The 9,782-nt window shown below is 41.3% G+C and overlaps 1 protein-coding gene across 1 annotated transcript; it reads right to left on the minus strand.

The window, feature by feature from the left end:
• Positions 1–291: 291 nt before the first annotated feature.
• ac (achaete) lies at positions 292–1,789 on the minus strand. The gene has a single exon (XM_018014537.2). It carries the CDS (start codon positions 1,589–1,591, stop codon positions 809–811), a length of 783 nt encoding a protein of 260 aa, XP_017870026.1. The 5' UTR covers positions 1,592–1,789; the 3' UTR covers positions 292–808.
• Positions 1,790–9,782: the final 7,993 nt, after the last annotated feature.

Consider the following 9,782-nt stretch of genomic DNA (forward strand, 5'->3'; position numbering starts at 1 on the left):
CTATATTCATCACCTTAGCTCCATTCTTTTCGCTCTGTCCTGAAATATGAGACTGGATAATCCTGTAGTGCTCTGACTGATGGATGTATGTATTTATATATACAATATAATTATTCTGTATATAGCTCTACGAGTGAGTTAGTACTGTAGATAGGAGATATAACTTCAGAATGACTCTACGATGTCAGCTTAATTTTATTCGTCAGCTATTATCATTATCATAATTACGATTCAACTTTTAAGCTTGAGTCGAAATTCAAATTTAATTAAATTTATCATTTCATAACTTCATTTCATTTAATCGAGTTGCATAATAAAATGTTCTTAATTCGAAACCCTAACTGAGTGCATTCATATATTCAAATCTAATATAAAATTTCAGCTAACTTCATTGCAGCCACAAAGAATTGCCAGAGCCACATTCCCAAGTTTTTTCTTTCCCAAATAAATAGATAAAAATTGTTGTTTTTTTTTATAATAACTTTCTTTACTATAAGTATCAGTTTAGTGTCCTCCATGTGTTTGCTTAGGCTTAAGGAAAAAAAATATGAATTTCTTACAGCTAATTGTCTTCCATGTTAAGCTAGTTCTTAGGAGTAGGCAGTCTTATAAACTATATAATGAACAGGCACATTCAGCGCACTTAAAACTAATTTGTACAAAGTGTTTGTAAAACAAAAAAAAAAAAGAGTTGAAAAAAAAAAATTGTGCTTAATAATAGAATAAATACTTGAGCGTTGGCTGAGGTAATACTTGAGGTGGTTAAAACTTGACTAGTTGTTGTTGTAGGGAATTGTGTCTCTATTGCTTACATATCGTCCTGCCAGAGCGATATATAGTCGAGTATGTCGTCATCCTCGGCGCCCGAGCTGCACGAGTTGTTGGGATAATCTTCGTAGCCGCCGGCGCTCGTCTCCTCCTGCTTGAGCTGAGCAGGAGCGCAGGCGAAATAGGATGAATCGAAGCTGGAGCTGCTGGTCGAGCCGGCTGATGATGAGCACGTGCTGGAGCTGGGCGAGATGAGCTGCAGTTGCTGTTGCAGCGCATAGAGTTGCTGCTGCTGTTGCTGCAACTGTTGCTGCTGGTAGTTGAAGTGTTGCTGCTGTTGGGCAAACTGTTGCTGTTGCTGTGGCTGGTGTTGCTGCTGCTGCTGCTGTGGCAGCAACAGTTGCTGCTGCTGCTGCTGCTGCTGCTTGTGCTGCCGATCATTGTCATCGATGACGCGCTGCAGCCGCCTAATATACTCCACGGCCATGCGCAGGGTGCTGACCTTGCTCAGCTTCTTGTTGGCGCCGGGCCCAATGCCGCGCCTGCCATTGCTCAGGTCGGCAATGATGGCAACGGGTATGTGCTGGCGCAGCTGGCTAAAGCCATTGTTCACCTGCTTGACGCGATTGCGCTCTCTAGCATTGCGACGCACCACCGAACCGCCGCCCAGCAGCTGCAGCGGCTCATCGTCGTCATCGAGCTGCTGCTGCTGCAAATAGCTGCTCGGCTTGGCATAGGGCGCCATCCGCTGCTGCTGCTGCTGCTTCTGCTGCTGATGGTAGAGAGAGAGACTCTGGCTTTGATTCTCGCTGCCTAATGCCATCTTGATTTTGGTTGAGTTTGGCTTCTTTAGTTCTTGTAGTTTGAGCTGATCTTTTGGTAGTTGGCTCTGCGAGCTCTGTCGCTGTTCTGATGCCCTTCCCTGCGCCGTGCGCGCTATTTATAGGGCAGCGCGTAGCCGCAATTCTCACCTGCCGCAGCAGCAGCGGCAGCGGCAGCAGCGGCAGCGGCTACCTGTGTTCCAGACAAAAGGTGCAAACGGCGCAGCGCAGCCAACCAGACAGCATCCGCTCAAGGATCAGAGTTGCTCAAATTGAACAAATGCGACGATGCACTCAAAGTCAAGCGACTCACTCATTCACACACACACTCACACACTCACTCATGCACTCACTCGCTCTCTTTGAGCTGGGAAGAGTCTTGAGTGAGTCTGAGACTGGGAAGAGTTTTTTTTAATGCTTGCTTCACTCGAGTTGCTTTTCAGCTTCCTTTGCTGCTGCTGCTGCTTCTTCTTCTTGTTTCTCGTTGTTGTTGTTGCTGTTCGGGCAGCTGCTTTTGATTATATGTCTGTGTCCATTGACTGGCTGCCGCTCTTCAGCTTTATCTCTCACTCCCTGTCTCCCGCACTCCCTCTCCCTCTCCCTCTCCCTCTCTCGCTCGCTCGCTCTCTCTCTCTGTCTGTTGCTTTGGTCGCTGTCGCGTGCCGGCTGCGAACCGGTTGCTTGGCCATTCGTGTGCCTTGCTTCTTGGAGCAGTTGCTCCCATCTGCTCCCATTTGCTTGTGAGCTGCCTCGCCTAGGAGCTGGCTGAACGACAAATGTTGCCTGCCTGCCAGGCTGCCTGGCTGCCTGCCTGCCTGCTTGCTTGCTTGGCAGTCAGGGTCAGGTCGCATTAACACCCCGCCCGGTTGCATTTAACTATTAACACTTCCACTGCTAATGCCCGTTAGTCCTTTATGGCCAACGTCCCGTTGTCAACGAAGGTCGGTGCGTTGCAGCGCGCACTCGAAAGCATTTAGCATTTGGCATTCTTGGCCATTCTTGGCCATTGTTGGCCATTGTTGGCCATTGACGCTGTCGGAGCCAACTCTGGCTGCACGCCAGGCCGCAACCGTGTCAAAGCGTTTGACATTCGCACCTCAATGGCCCAATGGCCCAATAGTGAGCCGAACCGTACCGCACCGTGCCGTACCGCACCGTACCAGAGCGGACAGCGCTGACCACGCTGTGCCTCATTTAGCACTTCAGCAGCCGCAGCAGCGGGATATTGCATAGCATTGCATTTGCCGCTTGCATTCAGCCGAACATCTGGTCAAAGTTGAATCCCAGTCCGAGGCCCAAATTCAATTCGTATTGCATTTCGCTTTGGTTAAACTGTTTTGCCCAACATTTGATTCGCATCGGCTCCTCTGTTGGCGCAATAGAAATTCGTTTTGCACAATTTTTAGTTTTCCTGCATTGGTTTTCCTCTTCTTCCGCTTCTTGAGACTGTTTGCGTGCTCGCATCGTTCATATATAAATTGTGAATTATTTTTTACGTTGTTTTTGTTTTTGTTTCTGTTTTTTTCTTGGTCGCGTTCCATTCGAACGTTAACCGGGCCGGTTCGCGGCGTTGCGGCACGCTTAATGCCGCCTGAACAGGCCACAATAACGGTTAACCGAACTGAGCCGATCAGCAAATGCTCTACCTTCAGAATTTTGCAGCTATTGAAAGTGAATTTATGTGAGCTAATATGTGTTAAATGCTAATTGTGAACGATTTATGTGAACTAGTACAGTTGACGGTTCAGTACATTCAAGATATAATCATATGCAATATTTCTTAAGTTAAACTGAGCTGAGATTTAAATCAATGGAACTAGTTTTTAAATGGTTCTGAATCGATGTGGATTAAGCTCAATTCATAAAATTTTATGAAGAAGGATCACATTTAGCTCAAAAGCTTTAGCTTTTGGCTTAGGCCATAGGCTCATAGGTACTACACCAGTTCTTAAATGGTTCCAATCCCAAACATGCAACTGATAGTTGAAAATATATCTATCTATCTATCTATCTATTTATCTATCTATCTATCTATCTGTTGGTTGGTCGAAAGAATATGAATAAGCACACAAGTGGTTCCGAAGCGAAATTAGCCTAACAATATCATGGAAATACTTCAGTGTTTTATGGCATTTGATTGAAAGTACAAAGCAATAAATAGTAGTAAATAAGAACTAGTTCATTAGTAATTCCAAAGCGAATATGCAGAAATGCATAAGTGTAGTATATATAAAGTAATTAATTGCGGCTTTAGATATAATGAAATAAATTTGGGCATATATTATTAACTAGTTCATTAGTGGTTCCGAAACGAAGTAAATGCGTAAGTATAGTAGTATACAAGATACTTACTTCCAATTGTATCTAGATTCAATGAAATAAATTTGGGCATGCATTATGAACTAGTTCATTCATGGTTCCGAAACGAAGTAAGCAGACATGCATAAATGTACCATATACAAGAAAATTACTCTCGATTGTGAGTTTGGGCATGCATTAGTGGTTCCGGAACGAAATATGCAGAAATGAATAAATCTACCCTATATGAGAAAATTATTTGCGATTGTTGATTTAATGAAATAATTTTAGTCATGTATTATGAACTAGTTCGTTAGTGGTTCCGAAATGAGGTAAACAGACCCTATATGAGAAAATTATTTGCGATTGTTGATTTAATGAAATAATCTTAGGCATGTATTACGAACCAGTTCGTTAGTGGTTCCGAAACGAAGTAAACCGAGAGACATGTATAAACACAATATGATATATACTGAGGAAATTACTTTTGTTTGTAGATTAAAAGGAATAGATTTGAGTATAACTTGAGAACTAGTTCATAGGTAGCTCTAAGCACAAATCTGCAGATTTACAGACCGCAAATTTCTTATGCGAGAGATTAAAATAATTTTACTTAATTATTTGAGCTACTTGTTTTCGTTAAGTTTATGGGTTCCTTGATATAAAATCTCGTATGAAACGCTAAATAGAGTGTGGAAATTACATTAGTTATGCTCTATATGCACCGTTCCTTAGCCTAGCATCTGAAGAATTGCATATGGGAATTTTCAAAATAATATGAATACGGCCATGGAGACAGAGCTGCTCACTTAGCTGTTGGAGCCCAGAGTTCCCAAAGCTGGCATTAAGAGCAGCCAGCTCTGTGGATGCCGCCACCGTTGGCAAAGCCTCTTGTGGCTGTTGTTGGGGGCTTTAAGCCTTTTTCGGTGGCTCAGGTGAGACTGAGCTGGAGACAGGTCGAGCAACAACATATATGTATGTATATAGGCATATACATACATATATACCTATATATGTATGCAGCATGCAGATATATTTAGCGATCGGCAGCAGGCGCTATCATTATCTGACACAAAAATTTAATATAAATTATGTTGACATGTTGGCTTATAAATATGCGAGCGAGGGAGACAGAGAGATAAAGAGAGAGAGAGAGAGAGAGAGCGAGAGCGAGATGAAGCCTAGTTGAATAATATTTGTGCCCGCTCTCATAATTGCTAGTAAGACACGTTGAGCAACAAAACGAATTCACAATCCCAAATGCGAAATGCGAAATGCGAAATACGAAATATGAATCCCGCCCGAATCCGAAATGGCAATCCGAAATGCAATCACACAGGGCGGAACGGTGCCAGAATCGCGAGATGAAGTCGTCATTAATATCGACTCTGGCCTGTCAATAACTTGACATCGCATCATCATTTCGCCATCGCCAGCGTCTACCTTTATTTTTTATTTTTTTTTATTATTATTATTATTTTTACTCTGTGTGTGTGTGAGTGTTTTTTTTTCTCGCAGCTCCTGGAACTCCTTTTCGGTCAGACGGCGACGATCATTCGAATATTCGCAGTTCCACTTTGTTGTTGTTGTTGTCATTTTTTTTTTTAGCTTGCCAACTTTCAGACACTTGGCGTTACGATTTTTGACGCGCCCCAAGCCAAGGTCGAGCTTCCAGGTATTTGTTGTTGTCCAAGACTTTTTTAACCCTTAATGTTGTAGCTGTTGTTGTTGTTTTTGTTGTTGTCATTTTCATTATTGCTCTTGCACTTTGCATAAGTTTAATGTTAATCAAAATTCGACTGTGTCATCTTGATGTCTTTTTTTCTGCTTAATAACGTTGATGGTAAAGGCGAAAGTTATTTATTGAGAACCAGAGTGAACTTGAGAATTACAAAAAATTTGGAGAAAAAAATCAAGAAGCTGTAATATCTTATAGATATATGGCATACTGATTTCATATAAATCTTACGATAATTCTAATTCAGTTGAAAATGTATTATGGATTTCATTGCTGAGGATGGTATTTCTCAATAGTACTTCTAGCTGGATATAGGCCTATGTTTAGCATGCTGTACCGTCTGAGAATTACAAGTATTATATATATTCATTTGATATATGTATTACTGACAGCGAAATTTTTTTTATATATTTCAATACTGAGCATCAGGAATATTAACATTTGATAGGTTTCTACCTAGATGATGACGAGTTAATCAGCTAAAGTCAAAGTACAGATTGAACCGGAATCTCAGCTAAAACTTCCTTGTAATGATCATTTGGTGTTGATCCCTTATCCCCACTGTTATACTTCGTATACCTCTCTTGGAATAACCTTTTGCTATTTAGCATATATTTGTTGGTAGACACTATCTATATTTAATTGTAGGGATGCTTCCATCTCTGATAATTCCATCTGTGTCTCTCTATTTTAATATCGTATTTGACATGTACTTCATTTGGCACTCTTTTCGCAAAACCTCTTAAGCCTTTTGTATTTCCAATTTCCTCTTCGTCTATCCCTCTTTCTCGCCCTCTCTCTCTCTCTCTCTCTCTCTCTTTCACTTTCTGCATTTTTACTATTTCACTTTCTGCCTCTATCTACGTATTCATTTGATTCTATCTCTTTTTGGTTTTCCTGTGTCGTTCGCTCTCTCTATCTCTCTCACAATCCCTTTTGCTCGTATCTAAGCTTCCCTCCGTCTCAGTCTTTCACTCAGCCTTTTCTCTTTCCGCTTCTCTGCTTCTCTCTATTTTACTCTCTCTTTCTCTCCTGATTTTTTTTCTCTCTTTATTCTTGTGTCTTTTCTTTCTCTTCTCTCCATATTCCATTCTCTCAGTCTCTCATTTTCTACGCACATAAGCATCTCTTCCTCTGACTTCAAGTCTATCTCATTTTGTAACCTTCTGACTGAAGTTCTTTATCCTATCCTTCATTTACCTCTCTTCCTTTCTTCTCTATGATTAACTTTCATTATAATTTGATTATTACATATTATGTTTTGATGATTATAGATCGCTTCTCATGCTTCTGTTTGTTCGCCTCATTTCATTTACCTCTTTCACCCACTTCTCCCCTCTCTACCCTCTCTCTCTCTCTCTCTCTCTCTCTTGGCTATCATCAATTGTTTTGACAGCAACTGTCAATCGTTCATGGCCATCAAATTGCCGCCTGATGTGCACATAAAAGCCTAAAAGCCGCGTCCATCTCAGGTCTCAGCCACAGCTCACGTTTCAGCTCCCGTTCGAGCGGTGCACCATTCGACACCCACTCTGATGAAGATCACGCTCGCTCGCCCTGTCTCTCTCCCTCTCTTTTCTACCTGTCTCTGTCACTCTCTAGCTCTGTGCTTGTGTGTGTGTGTGTTGGTTCGCTTTGCTGATTTATGGGCGGCTGTCAGCGGCTGTTGGACTTCTAAGGTGCGCATTTTGACGCCGCCGTCAATTCTATTGGCCACATTCGCAGTGATATTTATGGCCAACACAAGCAGCCGCAGGAGCAGGAGTAGAAGCAGCAGCAGGAGCAGGAGCCGAACCACAATATTTGCAGTGCATTTTTGATTAATTGTAATGCGAGAGCTTTTGATTAATTGCGGCCGTGTTGCGGCAGCCAAAACATAACAATTTGTTTTCGCATTGCATTAAATCAATGTGCAGCAGCACTTAAAAAAAAAAAAGAGCTTGCTGTCTCTCCCTCTCTCTCTCTCTCTCTCCTCTTTATATCTCGTGTGATTGAATTGGCCAACACCTTCCATAGTTATTGTTGTTATTGCTGCCATATCGATACATCGCCAGTATCGATACTTTGGCCAACAATTTATGAATGGCCCCCAAATCCATTAAGCAATCGAGCCGAGCCTTGCCGCCGGCCTCTGTAATTATGCAAAAAGTTGTCAAATGCGGCTACAAACAAGCGCGCAGCACGGGGCGTTGCCAGGCTGTAACTATCAACAAAATATAATCAACAACAAAAACAACAACAACAACAGCATCAGCAATAAAGATGATGCTGGAACAGTGGCAGCAGCTGGGGCAGGAGCGGGAGCTGAAGCAACGGCTGACAACTGAGCTACAAAATTAACTCGAAAAAAATACCGAAAATTGTACCAGTTTTTTTTTACTTTTTGTACTGCACTCGCGTGCAATTTACATGTCTCTGTGTACCACAGCTATCCGTCTCTGCTTGCCCTGCCCCCTGCCACCTCTCCGCTCGTTCGCTCTGTGTGTCTTGCTGCACGCTTCTGCCAGCAAAACCAATCAACGCGTCTGTCAGTCGCTGCAGTTGCCGCTTATCGGTAGCCGCCGCCGCTGAAATCAGCTTCTGGCACTCACGACGATCGCGCTGCCAGCCGCGCACCACCACCACCACCACCACCGCCGCCACCAGTGCCCCTCAGCTGCCCGGCTGCCCGGCTGCCCACTGTCTCTTGGCCCTCACGGCGATCCGTGCTCGTTGCTCCTGTCACAATTACAACAGCAAGTGCAGCGGACTAATGACAACCACAACGACGGTGGCAGTCACAGGCGCACAGTGGTGCAAGTTCCATTGAAAATGTGACAAAAGAATTGTAGAATTATCGATTGACAAGTATAGCAAATAAACGATTTCTGTATCTATCGAATCTCTTAGACAAAGTCAGGGCATTAAATTGATGACAGAAGGGCAGTAGCATTTCCGATATACCACAGCAGCTCTTTAAGTTATCGATACATTATCGATTTATTATCGTTAACTGTGATATAGCTGAATATAAGCTGTTGAAATATCCAATATGATAACATTTTTACATAAGTACTCTTCTGTAATTTTTAAATTTTTAAATTTTTTTAATTTAATGTAAGACTTTAATATTCCAAATATAATAAAGTTTTCTGAAAAAAAATGTTATTTACAATTTCTTCAAAATCTTTTCTAAAAATAAGTCTTCAACATTATTTTACAATTTCCTAAAAATTTTATCCAATATCCTCAAGCTTGCGAAATCACTAATCAAAATTTTGTTGAGATTTTGAGAGTTCTATATAGACTAATTATGCTTTAATCCAGATTATTTAAAAAGTATGCAAAAAATAAAATTTTAATACTGAATTTATGTTTGATTTCAGATTATGTTAAAAATGTGCTTAACAAGTTAGACTAAAGGAAAATTCATTTAAGCAGCTTGTGAAGAAGTTTTGGCTTTGAAAGAGAAGAAGACTACATATATATGTCGCATATGTAGCATATGTCATGCACTCACGTTAATAAAACTTAAGATGGTACATGTTATAGGTAAGTTATCTGTGAAAGATCTATAGACTATTTATCTATTTGAAATACATTTCAAGCAACATAAATATGAATGTATTATATTTAACTATGTATGTATCATATTATATAACTCTATTATATGAGATACATTAATGAATGATTTCCTTATATTTTAACTTTGAGCTGGCTTTATTTGATAGCTCATTCAACAGCTGACCCCGATTACGCTCGAACAAATTGCAAGCATTTCTCTTCTCTAAGTGTCTGTTTGATAAAATGTCTGACCAATCTCAACTAATTATAACAATTATATCAGAAAAATGCTTGCAATTTGTTGGGGTTTGGTAGCTAAATGAAAGTCCAAGTCTGAATTATCTTGCACCTCATCCATATTATTTCCTCAATATGAACTCAGCCCAAGTAGAATATAGAACAGAATACACTTTGCATAAGTGCAAATCTAAAGCTATCTCCCTAAGAGATGCCAACTTCAAAGAGTTATATAAATGCCTTCCTACTCTCATCAGTCTCTGACTCAGTTTCTCACACTCGTCCCACTGTGCGACTGGGCTCCACAGTTGACACGGGGGAAACTTGATATGGCACACACGAGTCGAGTCAAGCCAAGCCAAGTCAAGTCGAGTCGA

This window comes from Drosophila arizonae, chromosome X, assembly GCF_054131065.1.
Source record: "Drosophila arizonae isolate 15081-1271.41 chromosome X, UAZ_ARI_1.0, whole genome shotgun sequence".
Classification (NCBI taxonomy): domain Eukaryota; kingdom Metazoa; phylum Arthropoda; class Insecta; order Diptera; family Drosophilidae; genus Drosophila; species Drosophila arizonae.

Coding starts and splice junctions, on each gene's coding strand:
- ac (XM_018014537.2), bottom strand. CDS start 1,591: ATGGCATTAGGCAGCGAGAATCAAAGCCAGAGTCTCTCTCTCTACCAT.